This window comes from Dryobates pubescens, chromosome 11 (assembly GCF_014839835.1).
Source record: "Dryobates pubescens isolate bDryPub1 chromosome 11, bDryPub1.pri, whole genome shotgun sequence".
NCBI lineage: Eukaryota > Metazoa > Chordata > Aves > Piciformes > Picidae > Dryobates > Dryobates pubescens.
Window position 1 is genome coordinate 11,128,719 of NC_071622.1, and position 20,056 is coordinate 11,148,774.

At 48.5% G+C, this 20,056-nt stretch overlaps 1 protein-coding gene across 1 annotated transcript in view; it reads left to right on the forward strand.

Moving 5' to 3' along the window:
* The window catches only part of ACBD6 (acyl-CoA binding domain containing 6), a 102,189-nt gene extending 87,020 nt beyond the window's left edge, over positions 1-15,169 (forward strand). Inside the window, exons 7-8 of the mRNA XM_054165459.1 lie at positions 9,892-9,922; positions 14,976-15,169. Of these exons, the coding sequence (XP_054021434.1) occupies positions 9,892-9,922; positions 14,976-15,130 (186 nt within the window). The 3' untranslated portion in view covers positions 15,131-15,169. The remainder of the gene's footprint in view (positions 1-9,891; positions 9,923-14,975) is intronic.
* The last annotated feature ends 4,887 nt before the right edge of the window (positions 15,170-20,056 follow it).

Sequence of the window (20,056 nt, forward strand, 5' to 3'; positions counted from 1 at the left end):
CAGCAGTGACTTTACAGGCTTTGTGGCAGAGATTATTTAAAGGAGATTAACCCTTCTAAACCCCTTAGATTTTAATTATTTCTGTATGTATTTATAAAACCTGCAGTCTGCTGGTTCCAGGGCACAACTGCCCCAGTCCCCATCCTTAACCTGGATTCGTGAATATACAGCGCAGCCATATTACAGCGCAGGGGCTGGGCTGGACCAGGGGTCATTTGACTTATTTATTTATTGCCACTCTGGAACAAATTCACATCTGGGATGAAAGTGAAACATTCTGGTTTCAAATTGTAAAAGGAGCTAATAATTGGAGTGAGTTTAAAACACTAACAAGGACATTAATTGAATTGTTTGAGTCCATGCAGCTTCTCGCGCTAATTGTTTTGGTTAAGGCAGCTAGGGCATTAATGTGGGCTGTTGCTTCCCCACTGCCTGTGTTGTGAGAGCATGAAGCAACCTGCTTGTCTCTGAAGACAGGGCTCTCTGCAGGGTTAGATTGACAGCCAGAAGAAGGAAAACCTGTTCTTTCAGTCAGTCTTTTAGCAAATCTTTTATATGTGTAATAATGTCATGAAATGATGAAGTCTGGAAAACTGTCACTTCTAACAGGTCCAGGGTACAGGTTAAAAGGGAAAAGAGAAAAAGGCTGTGCATCTCCATCCTTCCATGCTTTCTTTCCTTTTTGTCATGTGGGTTTGAGCTGGGCTAACTAATTTTTTAGACTTGAAGAGTGATGGAGGGAATGCTTCCACACTGCAGGTGAGATGGAAAATCCAAATGAAAGTGGAAATGCCTTTTTTCACAGAGCAACCTGGCTCATCTCAGGTGATACACAGGTTGCAGAGGTGGGGAAACAAGTTAGAGTTGGTAAGCCATTGCCATTAGAATGTTGGATCAAAGATACTCCAGAAGACACCTCTCAATATGGGTTACAGTCCTGGCATGAATGCTGCAGCTCTATTCCTCTATGTTCTAGGATTACTGCTGAAAAAATGTCAATATTTAAATGTTTGTCTACCTGTCTTGTAAATGCAAATGTAAAAGGTGGCTGTTAGAAGGAAACAAACCCCACAGAATTACAGACCCCAATGATCTGGGGGGAGCAGGGAGAAGTAATTTTGAATACATTTCTCAAATTCAGATGCTTGTTATTTATAGTTGTCTCCCAAACAAGGAAATAAATGCAGACAGTGCCAAGGAGCCCATAAATAATTTTTGGCTCTTGGAGAATCTCTTTAATATGCACACAGTCCTGCTTCTATAGTAGTGAACATTTGACCAGTAGCAATTAATTTGTTATCACAGCCTCTCTATGAGGTAAGAAAACATTAGTGTCTGCATTAGGAGGTGGAGAATGGGAGCTGTCCGAGATGCTCCCAGCTTCTCTCCCCTGCCCTGTGGCTTGCCAAGAGCTGCCGGAGGGAGAAGGCATCACGGCAATGCTGGATGCTCCTCTCCAGGCAGATCTGGCCTCCTAAGCAAGTGATAACTCAGAAAACATTCAACATCTCAGTATTTCAGAATAAATACTGTCAAGCTAATGAATTTTCAACTGCTTATTGTGAAGCCTACAGTATTGCCTTTAAGGGCAGGTGGTAAAATAGAAAAGGGGGGGTGGGGGGGCGGAGGTGGGAATAATTAAGGTCTCTGGTAAAAATCTCTTTTGTCTAGAAAGGATGGAAAGAGGGCTTCTTACAAAACCAACCTTGCAGAAGACAACATGTGATCCTGTGGCACCTAGATGATTAGGCAAAGCATCCCAAAGAGTAATATTTCTCTTCTTGTCAAACAGCCAGGATCTCGAGCTGGAAGTGTCAGACCCCTACATTCAGCCCCATGTCCCAGGGAGGGGGGAGCGGGGAAACAAAGGGTTAAATTTCGGGGCTGTAGAAGCAGATTGTGTTTTCCTTCTATGATGTGGGCTGACAAGACATCAGTATTCTATTCATCTGTTGGGAATTAGGCTGTTAATCCAATCAATGACTCTTGAGCGAGCTGCAGCCTGCCTCCCCACTGGGGAACAATCGGATCAGACGGGAGATTGTTTAAGAGCACAGTGCAGTCCCCATGTCAGGTGGAATTTCCAAGCGTTCCCTAGTGAATTGGGGATAGGAAAGCTGTCTCAGCCCATTTATCCTGCCCCTTAAATAACCAGGTATCTGCCTCAGCCACGCTAAAGTGATAAAGCAGTACAGGAGCTACTAACTTTTACATGGGGAAGGGGCAGGGAAGAACCTTAAGAAGAAAGATTTTTAGCCGCTTACCCTTAGGAATATTGTTCTGTTTGCAGCCTGGATGGTTTTGGCATGGTTTTGTAGAGGCTGGCTCAGCTGCAGCTCTGTGACACTTGTTACAGCTCTAGACACCAGCTCTTTCTAAATACACATTTGATCCCTGGGCTGAGGAAGCCCAGAGCTTCACAGCAGCTTTTCTATCACGCCAACACACTTGTTTGTTGACCAGAGAGGTGTCTGATGCTGGAAGTAACAAAGCAGTAGCAAATACTCCTTGGAGCCACCTATAAATACGTTATGTACAAACCCACAGCTGTGCTTAGGGTGCCAGCTGCAAACTGAGGTGAAAACACTTGACAGGAAAACAGCCCTGAGAGTTTTGGGGTTGCTGCCTGAGCCGCTGTGTAGATCCAGCAATCAATTTGCCCTGCAATTACAGACAGTGGTGGGATATTGGGAGTCTGTATCTGTGCCAGCAGCACTACATGCTGATGATAGTAGGATGTGATAAATCCCATTGAAATTGCACTTGGAAATTTAGGTGCAGCACCAGTTGGAAACTAGGGCGATGAGGGATTAGCGTAACCCTGGCGCGCTGAACTCCTCGGGCCGGTGGCGTTTGGGTGCATTAGCAGATGCAGGCTGCAGGAGGGAGCGACTGGCAGTTCCTGGCCGTCGTATTCTCTCCAAGCTTTCTTCAGCCTGATTTTAACAGGAGCTTTGCAAGTGGAGGGCTCTTGAAAATTAGTGCACCTAAGTGAACCACGGCTATGAGCTCAGGCAGTGAATATGAATGGGGAAGTCCCCAGACAGAAGGATCCCTGGCTTGGAGGCTTGGCTTTAAAGGGCTTCAACATTCCTCTTCCCTTGATCATCATTTTGAATCAAACAAAAGCTAATGCAATTTTCTTTGCCTTTCAGTAGCAGAGTGTGCTGTAAGGGTCTGTGCCATTAGAAATGTAATAATTGCTTCTCTATGCAGATCTAATTTATCTCTGAGGCACTTAGAAGATGGGCCAAATGATAGCCTGGCGGTAGGCTCTGGAGAAGGGCCCAGGAGGTGAGGATAAAGATCTGTCTAGCACCTTCCATCATTACAGAAATCTGCCCAGCAAAATGCAGGAAAAGGGCTGAATGAGAGGAAAGGGACAGAGGCGAGAGCTCTAAGAGAGAGAGAGCTCAGTAGAAGAAAGGTCCTTGGCAAGCCTACCCACGTGTATGGGGGATGGAAGAGTTTATTGACAAGCCAAACTTGCAGGATATCCAAGCCCTACACTTGTCAGCCTGGGCTGTTTGCAATCCCCAGATCACAACTGCTTGTGACCAGTGCATGGATCTTGTTTTCACATCTGCTGGAGGATGCTTTGTATCCTTTCTCCCATGGTGCTGCACCTTGAAAAGTGCCTGAGCTGCCTTTCAACTGGTACCAAGGATGCATACGGTGGTGTGCCACAACAGCCTGCACTTAACATTAAAAACCATGCCTTCACAAAGCACTTCACAAACACCAGCTAACCAGTTACCCTCATATGAGCCACCTAGTCTGAAAAATGAGGAGAAAACTAATTAAAGTCTACTTCATCTCCCTAGAGTTGGAGCATTTTGGGACTCTAGATATTGTGGCATAATGCCATTAGATGGTCTTGATTCTCAAATTGCACTGCCTCAGGTATTGCTTTCAGGCTCAGGCAGCAACTAAAAAGTCTAGGTGCCTTTGAGTCCACACTGGTCTAAGGAAGGGATTATAAAAGGACAGGATCAAACTTCAGACTTAAACCATTGCTTTCCTGTGCCCTTATTTGCACACACAGCAACCCACTCATTGGTATGCTTCTACTGGACAAGGATTCATTTCACATGTATTAATCTATGTGTCCAAACCCAGGCTGCTGTGTGCAAAAGCAGCATGTGAACGAACATCAAGGCTGTGTTGGGGCTCTCTCCTCAGTTGCCTGGTGGAGTTTGGACTGGTTAAATTAGCCCACATTGCCTGGTTTTACATACTGTAAAGAGTATACTGTCCAGAGGAGGACAACAAGGCTGGTGAGAGGCCTTGAGCACAAGCCCTATGAGGAGAGGCTGAGGGAGCTGGGATTGTTTAGCCTGGAGAAGAGGAGGCTCAGGGGAGACCTCATTGCTGTCTACAACTACCTGAAAGGTGGTTGTAGCCAGGAAGGGGTCGGTCTCTTCTCTCTAGCAACCAGCACCAGAACAAGAGGACACAGTCTCAAGCTGTGCCAGGGGAAGTTTAGGCTGGAGGTGAGGAGAAAGTTCTTCACGGAGAGAGTCATTTGTCATTGGAATGGGCTGCCCAGAGAGGTGGTAGAGTCCCTGGAGGTGTTCAGGAGGGGACTGGACATGGCACTTGGTGCCATGGTCTAGTCATGAGGTCGGTGGTGACATGTTGGACTCGATGATCTTTGAGGTCTCTTCCAGCCTTGTTGATACTGTGATACTGGTGGGTGTTAGCATGCAAATTCTGATATGCACTTAGCTGTAGCTTCGTCCTCAGTCATCTTGAAGATAAAATTTGAGAAAGTAAGAAGATGCCGAGGTTAAAGTAAATTCTTGGGAAGCTGAAGTCTAAAGTGGAAATAAATGAGAAATAAAACCCTTTTTAAAAGTGTAGGGAAGTATTTTCTTGCTATTTTTCATCTCCCTGGCTTGAGTGAGTGTGTGTCGTGAGGCTGCAGAGATTTATATTCACAGCTCCTAAGCCCCAGTCCTTGTTCAAGAAGCTGTATTATTCCAGCCCTTTTTATTCACTCACCTTCTAAAGATGTAGTGTAAATATTTATCTTCCCTCTGGACCATCATGTTGCCCAGGACCCAGTGCTGTTAAACACTCTTATCACCTCATCAGTCTTATCTCCTGCGATCCCTGCCAACATTTGGAGTCTGTCAATGGGAACAAGGGTGCACCTTAAAAGTTGCCACAAATGAGCAGAAAGAAGAGGAGATGGGAGGGAAAGAATACCTTAAAATGAAGAGTGCACGTGCTGTCCTCAGGAGGGGGAGGTGAAGGGGGATATTTTCTGCTGTGCTTTTCATGCTCATGATGTCTGCTCTTGGAGATGTGATTGAAGGCACAGGGATGAGGTCTCAGTGTGGCTCAGCACTCGAGCAGGTACAGGGGTCCTTTGCAGACCCTTGCAACAGGTATGGAAGGCTGTCCAACCCACACTTCACCACTGAGACGGGGTCTAGGTGAACCAAAGTTTACCCTGGCAACCATCTTGGTTTGTTTTTAACTCTTTCTGTTCTTCTGCTAAATAAGACATGTGAGATAGAGGAAGAAACAGCATCTCCCCTAGGGCCACCCACGTAAGAGGTTCTTGCCCACAGCTTGGAGGGTAAATGAAGAAGATCAACATTTATATAACACTGTTCTTTAAACTGTCCCATGAAACCAGCACAGCCAGTCCTTGGCACATCAAGGTCTACTCGCCACGGCAGGGCAGCAGGACTTTCATTTACAACAAGTGCAGCCTCTCAGCAAGGCTCAGCCAAGCTCTGCCCCTCAGTCCAGAAACCTTGTGTTAGGTTAAGCAGGGTACAGAAGTTCCCGAGGAATGAACATGGGATGGCAACACCAATATAATCCTATCACTCATGAGACAAAATTGACGTGCAGCAGCCATAGTACCACTTAACGGATAAGACAGTTGGTCCATCTGCGCTCGGTCCATCTTCTCTCATTTCTCTTGCTTAAATTTCTCAGGAGCAGAACAAAATCCTGTTATCCAATAAGTTACCCACTGGTAGTTGGATTTTCATTGAGTGACATCTGTCGCAGGCCGTGGATGTAGAAGGTTCCAGTGATTTTACAGCATCTTTATTTTGATGGGTTTGGTAGATGTGGGCATTTGCTTTTATTTTTGAGGTCTTTGGGGACACTCTTCTCTCCCTTGAAGGGCATGCCTGTCATCTTGCCACGGCCAGATGTGCCATAAGGCTGTAAAAGGCACTGGGGGTGGAGGAAAGCTTGGAATGTGTCCGTTGTTGGTCAGTAACTTGTGTGTGTGTGACCGAGCGCTCCTGCATTTCAGTGTGCGATGGTCCTTCCTTTGTTTCTGGCCATCTTGTGTCTGCCTGTGTGGGTTCTGCCATGTCCACAAGCTCCTCTTTTTTATAGGCAGATACTTGCCAGTGCCCTGGAAGCTGAAAGCAAAGCTTTGCAGAAACATGTATCACTGCTTTGAGCTTGGCCTTGCTCACTGGATTCAGAGTTCTGATTACCTCCTTTTTAACCTGTCACATTGACTTTATTCCACCTGCTGAAAGGGCATTTCTCAGAGTCATCCTGACATAGAGCAGAGCTCAGCATCGGACCCAGAGCTGTCCATCTCTTCTCTTGCACTCCCTGACTCCAGCTCCACTACTCAACATCTCTTTGTGCTCCTCTCACACTACAGAAGCTCATACTGGGGGCAAAAAGCCTCTAATTTCTTCTAACCAGCCTTAGCACAGAGGGTTAGGCACTGTGATTTCCTGACTTTCCATAGTTTGGAAATAACTGGTGACAGCATTCAGGGGTTTTATGTTACAGAGTTATGAAATTAGTATTTTTTATGTGTATCAGTAGACTCTGGGGCTTGTACTCACAGCTCTCTATGATTTACATTTCTGTAATCTGAAGGATAAATTGGAGAAAGAAGAAGTAAACAGTCCTGGCAAACTCCTTGCCTAGGATGCTCCAGAAACCGCTGCTTTTTGTCTCATGTCAGGAAGTAACTAACCCCTTGCAGCAAAGCCAGCTACAATTCCTCTTAAGACCACTTCTGTGCATCTTGTTTTGTTGCAAAGCAAACATTTCCAGCAGCTGGCAGGCAATATTCATCTCACATAATTTCTACAAGGGGAGCTGTAATCCTCACTTTCACGGCCCAGTCTTGGTTTGTTTCCAAGTGTGACCATTTTACACTGAAGCCTCAACCTTGCTGTACCTAGAGCCAAGCACTGTGTGCAGAGCAGCCAGGCACATTGGGTTCTGATTAGCTACAGTGCTCCAAAAAGCCAAATCAAAGAGGGATTGAGATCAGCAGCCTCCTGAGGGCATTTCAAGGCCCTTAGGGGGTGACCACACTTGAGCTTTTTCCATTTACCTGGATTAAAATTTGTCACAGAGAAAATACACGCGAATAGCAGAGCATCAGGGAAGTGTAACAAATAGCATTTGGCCTGGCTCAGAGGGGGGAAAAAAAAAACTATCCACAGCATAAAGTGTACACAGTGTTTGCATAACATTGGATTAATAGTTCTTTTTAAAAACCACACTGGGATTAAAGAGACACGTTTCATATGCCTGGACTTGCCCTCTCTCTTTAGCCCAATAAATGCCAGACTGTGCATCTAAGAGAAATTAAAACCTTTGTTAGCCCAAAGGTTGCTGCTGAAGCTGCAGTGCCTTTGGAAGAGGGACAGCTGGCTGTGGCATTCCTGGAGAGGGTGTATTTTAGAAGGAGTTTTGCAGCAAAGCATTCCCATGGAGAGGGATTTTGCCACACGTCCTTAGTCCCATCCACCTGCGGGTTTTGTGAGGTCTAGTTTTGAAGGTGACGGTGCAGAGGGGAGAAGGCTTCCCATCCCCCAACACACACACACAGCCTGCACATTTGAAAGCCTGCCTTTCCAATAACTCATTCCTAGTGCTCCCTCCTCTTCTTCCCCAGCCCTGCTCTTCTGTGTTCTGCTGAAGTCAGTGCCAGCCCTGTCACTCCTCCGAGCAGGATTATGCTTAAAGGACCACTCCAGGGATCTGTCTCACATCAGTTACCTTATTAGTGTGGAATAATCAATGCATGCTGCCCTTGATGCCTTCAGTTGTTTGGTTTGTGGTATCTTCTAATGACATCCATTTGCATTAACTTCTCCACGGTTTGGGCACAAATAGGGTCATAAAACGAGGCACCTCCAAACTGTGAGGGCCATGAATAGGGCACAGCAGCACATGGGGAGAAAAATCTCGCCCCTCACCTTTTGTTTGAAGAAGACATGAAATGGGTGTTTAGGCAGCAGATGCCTGTTAAATCTGCCATTTCTCTTTTGCTGTGGTGTTGATGTGGTGTCCCAGAGCAAAGCATGGTAGTTCCCACCCTGAAACAAAAGTCCATCCTAGTTCCTGAGCGGAACAGGGTTAATACCAACGTAGTAGTCTGGGAAACCAGAGGTCTCCAAACAGCTACAGATGGTTTTTCTACCTGTTTTACTGTTCTTTGTTTCCCTTTCCCCTCCAGAATCCACAGCAGGCTGTAGAATTTGCACCTTAATCCTAAAGATGATGGTAATTACAAACTTAAGTCTCCATAAACAGATGCAAATAAATTAAGGAGGCAAAGAACTGAATTAGAGGCTAATCCTGGTGGGGTAGTGAAAGCAAAGGGGCCAGTAATTCTTTCCTTATGGTATTTCACCTGTTCCTGTGTGGCACAGTGCAGTGCCTGGGTTTGCACTGCTGGCTGTGCCCTGTGGGCACCAACTGCTCACTCACAAAGCCCTGCCCAAGCTTGTGGGGTCTGGGAAGGTGACACACTTCCCAAACCATTGCAGCTGCTGCAGCAGTGTATGTGTTAGTTTGAAGAGGGAGCTGTGTGCCAGCATCTTCACATCCTGTGGTTTGCCTTGTGCTTGTGCTGCAGGTGTGTCACACAGATGACTTTGTCAACCAGCTCTCATTCCCTAGTGTCTTCATCCTCAGACAGCAAGAACACCAGCAGCCCAACAGAACTTACAGAATGCATTGGGTTGGAAGGGACCTTCAGAGGTCATCTTGTCCAAGCCCCTGCAGTCAGCAGGGACACTTCCAATTAGAGCAGGCTGCCCAGGGCCACATCATGTCTGATCTTGAATGTCTCCAGGGATGGGTCCACAACCACATCCCTAGGCAACCTGTTCCACTATTTCACCACTCTCATTGTAAAGAACTTCCTCCTGATGTCCAGCTTAAGTCTACCCTGCTCCACTTTCAAACCATTGGTCCTCGTCCTATCACGACAAGTCCTTCTAAGCAGTCTGTCCCCAGCCTGTCTGTGGGTCCCCTTCAGGTACTGAAATGCAGCTATAAGGTCCCCCCAGAGTCATCTTTTCTTCATGCTGAACAGCCCAAATGCTCATGTGGGCTTTGTGACAACCTTTGGTCAAACCTACATTCTGAAGAGCAGAGACCTCAGATTTATTGAAGTGGAAGAAAAGCATTTTCCCCTTGTGCTTCCTTGTTGTGAAGAGTGCAGTGTGCTGAGCCGTGCTAGCATCCCAGTGCTTTACCCTGCTCTTGAGTAGCTGGCCAAGGCCAGGCTTGCCCAGAAGCATCTTGGACTGAAGCATCAGAATTAGCAAAGGTCTCAAAGTAAGGCCATAGGATTGAAATCCTTCATTTTTATGGGCTGGAAGTGATAACAGTATCAACTGAATTATACTCATGCCATGACGTGATCCATGAACTCTTATGGGTAGATAGATATTGATTATCCATCAATACAGATTGATGGTGGAGGATGATTCAAAGCCTAACTGCCAGGTAGCTGGGTGTCCTGGGCTGTTTATCTTGTCAATTAAAATATTGCTGTGATTCAGCTTATTTATGTAAAACTGGGCTTTGCTTGCATCCCCATGATGTTACCTGTACCTTTAAAATGAACTCCCTCTCTCTGTTTTTCAGGACGGGGAAGGCCAGACCGCACTCCATTACGGTAAGCTGTCTTTCAGCTTGGTTGTTCCCTCTTAACAGGATGGATTTGCAGATGGATAAATGGGCTACACACAGAAAGCAAATTTCAGCAGAAATATGAGCAGGGAAGCTGAATTTGATTAATCAGCAGCGACCTCCACCAGCAAATCCCAGCATGGTATGAATGGGAGCCCTGAGGACAGGCACAGAGGAATACTGCTGTCCTCTCTTCGTTCTCCTCTGCAAATATCACCCTAAAGCTGTCCTTTTCCCCCAGTTGGTGAAGCATGTTTCATACATCGATAGATTCACAGAATGGTTTGGGTTGGAAGGGACCTTAAAGATCCTGGGCAGGGACACCTTCCACTAGACCAGGTTGCTCAAGGCCTCATCCAGCCTGGCCTTGAACACTTCCAGGGAGGGGGCATCCACAACCTCCCTGGGAAACCTATTTCAGTGTCTCACCACCCTCACTGTAAAGAATTTCTTTCTAATATCTGGTCTAAATTTCCCTTCCTCTAGCTTCACTCCCTCTCATCTCATCACAACAAACCCTTGCAAAAAGTCCCTTCCCAGCTTTCTTGTAGGCTTCCTTTTCTCCTATAATGTCTCCCCAGAGCCTTCTTTACTCCAGGCTGAACAGACCCAACTCCGTTAGCCTGTCCTCACAGGGGAGGTTTTCCAGCCCTCTGATCATCTTCCTGGCCTCCTCTGAACCCACTCCATCAGTCTGATGTCCCTCTTAACACTAAGAGCACCAGAACTGGACAACTGCTCCAGGTGGGGTCTCAGGAGAGCAGAGTAGAGAGGCTGAATCACCTTCCTAATCCTACTGGGCAGGCTCCTTTTGATGCAGCTCAGCACTCGGTTGCCTTCTGGGCTGCAAGAGACCATTGTCAGCTCATGTTGAGTTTTTCTTCATCTGACACCTCCAAGTCTTGCAGAGTTTGCCCTGTGCACCTGCATGCCTCCAGGACCCAGGAGTATCTCTGGTTAGGGGACACTGAGGTTGAGAGAAGGGTCCATAGTGGCTCTAACAGGTTACACAGGTGAGGGGAAGGGGGCGAGCAAGATGGCCTTCACCTCCACATGTCCTGCTGACAAACCTGCTGGATCACAACTGAGAGAGCAATGGCTTCTCTGGTATCAAAACCAGCAATGCAGTCCCTACTACAATCACATGCTAATTAGAGATGAGATTTTGTAGCAGTCTTTTTAATTGAAAGATTGTTCTGTCTCCAGATGAGAAAAGTAGAGACTGAAGTGACACATGCAGAGCTGGTGTGCAGGGAATAGGAAGAAAGCATCAATTTAATCTGTATCATCATTTTCTCCAAAATTAAGACACACCAGTTCCTATTTTATACTCTCTCTCAATGCTTGTCACCATGTAATTAAGAGCACACTTGTCATTCTGAAGTGTTTGTCTCTTTTCTCTCTCTGAGCTCTCCACAAGGACATTAGCAGGATGGCAAAATTGCTTTGCAGACCATCAGTCCAAAGCACAGAGCTTGGATCTGGATCTAAACTGCCAGAATCCACAGCCCCTGAACCAAGACTGTAATTACAATAATGTAGGATTTCTCCCCAGGTAGGACACTTTATTTTTCAAACTCTTGTCCTTCTGACTGAAGTAGCAAATCTGTCACTTAGTGCTGCAGAACCACAGCTTGCCCCTCTCTGTCCAGCTCAGTCCACATTTTGGGCTTCATCTCTCCTGGGCAAGTGCTTTCCCCTTCTTCTCACTCTGGCACTGACATCTGGCTCCCAAGGGGTGCACAAGAGGCTGTGCAGCAGCTTAGCACATGAGTAAGTTATTTAAGAGCACCTGCTTCAACCAAGTCCAGTACGTGAAAGCAGAGGGTGAGTGCATTACCACACTGTAAGTTATGTGCAGGTGGATCCCTCTGGCTGGTGGCTGAAGCAGGTGGTTTAACACAAGCAAATAAACAAATAAACACAACCTTCAATTATCATCACCCTGCCAGCTCAGGACTTTCCCTAATGACAGTTTACCAGTTTATTTTTTTTTTCCCAAAAATGTTTTAAGTGTTAACATTTTTTCTTCTTCTTGAGTGTGATAGGATAGGATAGGATAGGATAGGATAGGATAGGATAGGATAGGATAGGATAGGATAGGATAGAATAGAATAGAATAGAAATAGAAATAGAAATAGAAATAGAAATAGAAATAGAAATAGACCAGACCCGACCCCAGGTTGGAAGAGACCTTCAAGATCATCATGTCCAACCTATCATCCAACACCACCTAATCAACTAAACCCTGCAACCAAGCACCCTATCAAGTCTCCTCCTGAACACCTCCAGTGATGGTGACTCCACCACCTCCTCAGGCAGCCTAACTAACTTAACTTATCTCATGTCTTCTCTGGGGAAGGCTCACTTGAGTCACTGGCACACAGATCTGGTGGGCCTGTGAGTGCCCCACTGTTCCTGCCTGACCACCACTGCACCCAGGCTGTCCTCATTCCCTTATGTAGCTGATCTGCCCATAAATCACCCCAATCTTGGAAAGAGGTCATTAAAAGAGTGAGTGGTTTGATTCCAGTGGCTGTTGGCCTGCAACCCGAACTCACTGAGAATCTCCTGATACCATCTCAGTAAGCACTTCATAATCAAGCTATTAATTTCAGCAGAGAGGCACAAGTATGGCAGCTGTCTCTGGTGGTGCAGAGCGCAGCAGTGGCTCCACAAGGCACAGAAGTACCTTCCCTGCTGTGGGAGGTTGTTCAGGGAAGGGTTAATCCCGTGAGCGAGGCCAGCAAGGCAGCCACTGCTTTTAGGGTGTCTCCATCCCTTTTTACGAGGCAGCGTGGCCTGACAGCTGTCCTTGTGGTGACAGCTCTCCTGATTACAGCCAGTGTCAAACTGCATCCTGCTGTGGGTTATAAATCCTGCCTCCTTCCGATCGGCGCCGACCCCGGGTTTAATTGGAGGTTAAGTGGAGGCCAGCTGGCAGCACGGTCCAAAGGCACCGGCGCACCGGAGCGACCCACCGCCGGACCCGCTCTCCTCTGCGCTGCAGGCAGCAGTTGGTGCTGTCTGGATGGGGATGAGCACAGTCTCCTTGCTAAACAGCCTGTTAGTCTTCTGCTCCTCTCCATCCATCTATCCATCCATCCACTCACCCATCCACCCACCCACTGGGAATGCTAAAATCATTGCTGCTGCCTTTCCCAGAGGAAATCAAGGCTTCTGCGAGCGCTGGTGGCCACGTGGCTGAGGAGTGGGCAGGCCTCTGTATCCTCATGGGCACTCTGGCTTTCCTGCAAAGCACCATCTGTTCAGCTCTTTCTGTGCTGTGGGAGGGGACACTGGAGGGAAAATAATAAAAAAAAAAATAGAAGGAAAAAAATAAATTCATCATCTGAACCCTGAGGATTAATGGAGTCAGAAGGCAAACTGCGCTGGATGGAAATTCATCTTCACCCGTGCCAGTGTCAGGGCTGCCGCTCCGGCCCTTGACAAATCGAGGGTCCCAGGGTGTGATAAATCCAGCTGCTCTCCTCGTCCCCAGGGATGTCCCCAGCCTGCTTGGGTACATTGGCTGTGCTCGCCAGCAGCACCAGACAAAAGGAAGCCACCTTTCCCTGGGCTGCCACAAGGAGCTGCCAGCTTGGCACCCCTGGAAGTCTGCTTTCTGCAAGGGTGTTGTGCTGTCACCGCAGGACATGTCCCCCAGCCCTCACCCACACCCCCACTTCCTTCCACACCAACCCTTTCCCCTTTTCTCCCTTCTTTTTTCCTCTTTCCCAGTGTAAGCTCCAATCACATGGTTTACTTTAATTAAACATCGCTGCTTCTCCCTTCAGGTCAGTACAAAACTGCAGTGATGCAAAAGACACTAGCTGTTTGGGTTAGTTGTTTGGGTGGTGTTTGATTGGTTGATGGGTTGGACACGGTGATCTTGAAGGTCTCTTCCAACCCGGTTTATTCTATGTATTCTATGTATGTATTCTACTGCATTTAACAGCAAAAAAAGAAGAGTGAGTTGGTTGTGATGTAAAAGTGCCTGAAACAGAATTAAACCCCGTAGCTACCAATGCAAGAGGAAGGTGCTGGCTTTGTGGTCTCCTAAGGCAGATGTGGGCTGAGGGAGGTTTTGCCTTCACTGGGATCTAGTTTGCATTGGGCTTAGGGAACATCCAGGCACTGGGACAAACCTGTTTTCCCTGGTTTCTTGGTTTTAACATCCTTAGGCAAGGCTGGAGTGGGAGCTGTAAGCTGCCTTGCTGTTACATCCCTGGGACAGGGAAGAAGCGCTCAGGTCAAACTTGATTCTATCTTGGCAGAGTAAATCGGGGTTGAAGAAAGTTGCTGGTGGAGATGCTAGTTAGAAATAATAGTGGTCTGCCATTACCAGCTGTCCATGGGCATGAGCATGTTCCCCTAGAGCTGGTGCTCAGGGAAGGGCTGACCAGCAGCTAAAAATCATCCAAATTTTCCACAAGAAGAAATGGTGGATAAAAGCCAGTAGTGATGATGTCCTGCCTGGTACAATCTGCCTGTGGAGCTCTGGGAGGTTCAGGAGGGAGGTGAGGGGCAGAGGCATAGATATGTGTTAAAAACAATAAATGTGTTATTAATTCTGGCTACAAAACAGGCAGGGGAGGCTTTGCCAGGTGGCACCTGGGGAATTGCAGCACCACAGAGAGATCCATTATGGTTCTGCCTCCAGTCCTGGACATGAAAGAGCATCAACCAAACCGTGCCCAGGCACCCTGTGCATCATCCCTGCAAACCACCCAGCTACTGATGTCTCTGGCTGGGCTACAGGCTCTGGGGTGGTGGTTGCACCAATAAAAACCCCTCAGGACTTCTGGCTCTTCATTGCTTCCACTCTGCCTTTTTTTTCCTTTGCACTATTAAATCCAAAGGCAAGTGATAGATTGAGTACTGACAAATGACCCTCTCCGCCTGACCAGGTGCTGAGATGGCATTTCCCACTGGCACACGCATGGGAAGTCACCAGCTACAGCTCCACTCCAGAAACAGCCCTCACTGCCACCTTGGCTCGGGACCCCCAGCCTAACTCTTCCCTTTATCCCCTCCAGCCGCCGCCTGCGAGTTCTTGGACATTGTGGAACTGTTGCTGAAGTCCGGAGCCGACCCCACGCTGCGGGACCAGGAGGGCTGCCTGCCGGAGGAGGTGACAGACTGTAAAGCCATCACTGCAGCTCTGCAGCAGCACACGGCTGGCCAGGCCTAAGGACACAGGCACTCCGCAATAACACCCCTACCCCTACCCCTACCCCTCCCAAATGCCATCGGGGTTCCAAAGGGCATCTTGTAGAGGACAGCGTCTGGGCAAGCTCCCCAGCACGAGGGTTGGCTGGCTGGCTGTGCGCTTGTCCTGGGCAGGATGGAATCAGGGTTTTGCATGCTCTGACATTTATCAGTATTTTAGCGGGGGGAGGGAGGGGAGAGAGGGCCTGGAGAAGGTCCCAAGTACTGTTTTAAGGTATTAAATGCAAGTACTGCAGTGGGTGTCTAGCCAGAGCAGCCTGTGCTGGCTGCTTGGCTCCTCTGTGGGGAGGGGAGAAATGCTGGGCCAGGTGAGGGGCTCGTCTCTCCCATTAAAGTTAAGTTGCAGATTTAGGTGTTGTTCCCCTGGGTCCAAACAAAATGTTATAAATAAAAGCACATTGTTGGGACAGAGCCTTTTTGTGTCATTCTTGCAGGGACTGACTTGATTCCTTGGAAGCAGTAAGGGTGGGAGGTAGCCTACTGATGTTGCAGCCCTTGGAAAGCTCTGCTGAAGCTCTTGTCCTGTGGGGAGAGAGCTGTAAAAGACACCAGGGTCCTACAGCTGTCTGTCCATCCCTCTAGTTCTCACCTAACATGTAAGGCAAGTGCTTTATGGCTAACCGACCTCTCCAAGCTGAGAGGACTTTCACCACATCACACAACCTCTTGGCTGAATTAAACACCATTAAACCCCCACTTCCATCAGCAGCTTCAGGTCCTCCTGTTACATGCTGGTCCCAGGGGTGGCTCATTGAGGGCTGAGGTTTTATAAGAACTGGGCACAGACATAAACTTGCACTCGCTCTGTGACTCTTGTGGGCTTGTCTTGGACACTTCATGGTCCTCTCAGCTGGCCAAATACCTAGAAGGTAGGAAAGATCTGCCTCGTGGTAGTGCCTCAGGTGCTGGAGTAAGGTGGGATGGGTGAAGGGCTTTCCGCAGCTTCATCAGGATCATCACTGGGCTGTGTGATGAGTCAGTTCAGGGGACCTGTCAGGGATGGGTTTGTGCTTTGGGCTAACTCCTGACTGGGAGGGAGGCTGCTGCCTTGTCCCCACTGTGCCTGGGGTGGGTGTACAGAGCAGGAGAAGGCCACGGCCTCCCTGTGGCATGTTACTATGCCACTTGCTTTTCCTCAGGCAGAGATGTACAGCCTGGGGGGAGCAGAGGCCATCTCCATCACTGTGACAGGAAGCTGTGTGCCATTGAGTCCTTTCTGCAGCACATCCAGCCTCAGAAAAATAAGTGGGAGTGTTCCCTCTGCTAAGGACTGGCTGGGCTGGAAGTTCATGTGGTTCTGGCTCCTCATGGTGGCTGCTGGCTCTTGACAAAGTTTACTGCGCTGGTTGAACATCACCAGAAGCTGAAGGCTTGGTGGTGGGGACAGAATGGCTTGGGCAAGTTAACAGGATGGACAGGCCCTTATGTTGACCACATCCATTTATTTTTCTATTAATATGGGAAGGGTCAAATGGGCTGGGGAGCTGCTGTGACAGTCTCCATGGTTTTGGGGAGGGTGGGGTGGAAACCCACCAAGAATTTTTCTAATGTCAGTAAGAAAAGCTGAGTTCTGAGCCTGCTCCTTTATCAATGGCCCAAAGAAACCACCTTCATAGCTGCAGGAAAATACACCTTGTGCATCTCTTCAGAGCCAGCTGTGCTGGGATGCACTTTTGCTGGCCAGCTGTGATGGGAGACCGGTGAAATGAGTCAGCAGGGAGCTTGGATCCAGAGATGTGCCTCCTTGGTGGCATGAAGGAAGCTGCTGCTGATAAACATCAATGTTCTATCCTAAATGCCAGGTTTTGATGTGTAGTGTCCCTGTGGGGTGATGCTTTTTTGATGGAGGGAATGCAACAGGCTCCTGATCCTTGAGCAAGGACCTGCAGTGCCTTCTACTCTCCCTCACCCCACTGAGGAGACCTGCAGGCAGGTCACAGAATCACACAAAGGTTGGAAGGGACCTCTGGCGATCATCAAGTCCAGCCCCCCACCAAGGCAGCTTCACCTACAGAAGGTCACACAGGAACTCATCCAGGTGGGGTTTGATTGTCTCCAGAGATGGGCACTCCACCACTTCTCTGGGCAGCCTCTTCCAGTGCTCCATCACCCTTAAAGTTCCTCTTCAAGTTTAGATGGAACTTCATATGTTCACGTTTGTACCAGTTACCCCTTGTCCTGTCAGTGGGCACCACTGGAAAAAGACTGGCCCCATCCTCCTGACACCACCCTGGTAAGTTTGTGTAAGCATTTATGAGATTCACCCCCTCAGTCTTCTCTTTTCCAGACTAAAAAGACCCAATTCTCAGTCTTTCCTCCTAAGAGAGATGTTCCAGTGCCCTCATCACCTCTTAGCCCTTTTCCCTACCCTCTTCATCAAGTCTGTCCTCCTTGAACTGGGGTCACATCACAGTCACCGTACCCAGTCAAAATGCAGTGGCTGCTGATGACAATACCAGTGGCTTTTGTGTCTGGATGGAGATGAAGCAATGATTCAGTGCTGGGGTGATCTACACAGAACTGGCTTTGGGATGGAGCCATGGTGGTAACCAAGTCAGGGACAAGTGAGGCCACACTTAATGCACAGCCACTGCCTGGCTTGATGGACGTACTGGGCAATAAAAATCTCTCTTAAAGCAGGGATGAAAAGCAGTGACCACAATGCCTTTGCTTTCAGCAAACACATTTGGGGGCTGAGATGTTTATAGCACTTTGGGGCTGTTTGTGGGGTTGGAGCCTTTCCAAAAAAACCAAAACAAAGCAAAGCAAAACAAAACCAAACCAAAACACAAACCCAAAAAAGCTGGGGGGGGGGGGGAAAGGGGGGGGGAATGGAGGTGGGTGGAGAGAGGGGGTGGAGGGAGACACACCACACAAAAAAAAGAGAGAAAGACATATATTATTGTTTATAATCTGCTTTATTCAGCCAAACCTTTTTCCCCAGCAGCCTTACAGATTGCTGTTTAAATCCCTCGGTGCCTTTAACTACCGCTACGGAAAGTGGTTAATGTGCATTCGCCCTAAGCTTGGCATCTACTCCAGGAAATCACTTTAATTGAGAAGCATTAAATGTTAAAATGATTAAAAAGATAGAAAGCCAACACACCGGTGCCCCTGGAGGGGGTTAGCCACACACACACCCACCCCCAGCCCTGGCATGGCTTTTCTATCTCACCTGGTACAGATGGGTGAGCGTGATGGGTGCCCGTGGTTCACTCGGCACGAAGTGGACCCCAGGCACCCATCACCATCACTGCGTGGTGGTAGGAAAGCTGTGGGCATTTTAGGATGCCATGTGACAGGGATGGAAATACCCACCCCAAACCCACCCACCTCTCCATGCTCCCCCCCCCCAGAAAAAAATCCAGAGCACAACAACCGGTGTCACTTGTCCCACCCTTCACTCAGACAAGTCACAGAATCAGCTAGCATGGCCTGGGTTGGAAGGGCCCTCCAAAGAGCATCTAGTCCCAGGAGATCCTGACCCCAAAGACTAGAAGATGCCAATGGTGGCCGCTGCCCTCCCACTGAAGAAGAAAAACCCTGAAGACAGCAGCTGCTAAAGAGCATCCCAAGTTTATTGTGACATCGCTTTCCCTTGAGGACAAGGAGGTGACCATACACGTCTCATGCCAACGCACAGGAGGCAAGGGTACAAAAGCAATGCCCCAGGCCCGAATTCGGGGTGGTGTGGGGACTGAGGGAGTCCTTTCTCCCCAAAGACATGGCAATAAATAAGGTTTTAGTCTCTGAAAAAAATTTTAGCATTTTTTTTTTCCACTGGGTTTTCTTCTTTTTTTGTTGTTCTTTTCCTTTGTTCCTTTTATTATGATCGTTTTCTTTCCCCACCCCCCCTCCCCAGGAAACAAGACTTTCACTTTCTGGAACTGTACAAAATTTACACAGCAAGGGGAGGGGGGGCATTTGGCCTTGTTGAAGGGGGATGGAGAGCAGCGGGCACAGCTCACCCCTTTCCTTCTTCCCACCAACCACCCACGATGCCCAGCAAGGCCAGGAGCTTGGCACAAAGCAGCACCCAAGGCGGGAGTGGGAGTTGGCGGCGAGGCACATGGGTGCAACTGGGCACCTTCTGCAGCACCAGCACACCCCGCTGGGAGGGGACAAGGACAGACAGGGACATACTGCTGATGTGCTTTCTTGTGTGGCTTTTTTTCTCTTCATTGTTATGCTTTTTTCCCCCTTTGCTTTCAGAGTCCCTCTGGCCAGCTAACCAGATCAGCTGCCAGTTCTCCTTGAAGGGCAGCCTGGCATCACCGGCATCACCCCAGAGCTGGGGGCTTGGTGGGGACCCCACAGTCAAGGCATGCCTGCAGGACAAGGGCAAAGCCAGGCACCCTGGGCAGCAAGCATGGAGCTGGATTATATCCACTGGGCTAAATGGTTTCAGCCTGCTGCAGGTGGGGGCTGTGGACTGTGCCAAGGGAGATGGTGGCTGTCACAAGCTCAGGAATGTGGGAATGGGACTGGTGCTGGGGGAGTCTGGCCAGGAGCAGACCCTATGGGGCTGATGGGCTGTGCCAAAACCACCTGGGGCCTCCCTGGCTACCTGCACCCACCCTTGGGAGCCTGTCAGCCCCACAGCACCAGAGAAGGTGGGTGGCTGATACTGACAGGGGGTCTCACACCACAGTCTCCTGCACTTGTCATTGAATGGGTGCTTCTGCCCCTGATGAAGCACCCTTTGGTCCCCCTTTGGGGGGAAAAAATCTTTGCAATACCCTCAACACAAACATTCCCCACAACACCTGGGTGGCTACTCTCCACATGCCAGCCCTGAGCATCCCAGCTGACATTGCCACAGCCCAGCTTGGCCCTTGGGCATCTCAGGTTGCAGGATTGTTTTTTGGGTTTTTTTTCCTTTTTGTAA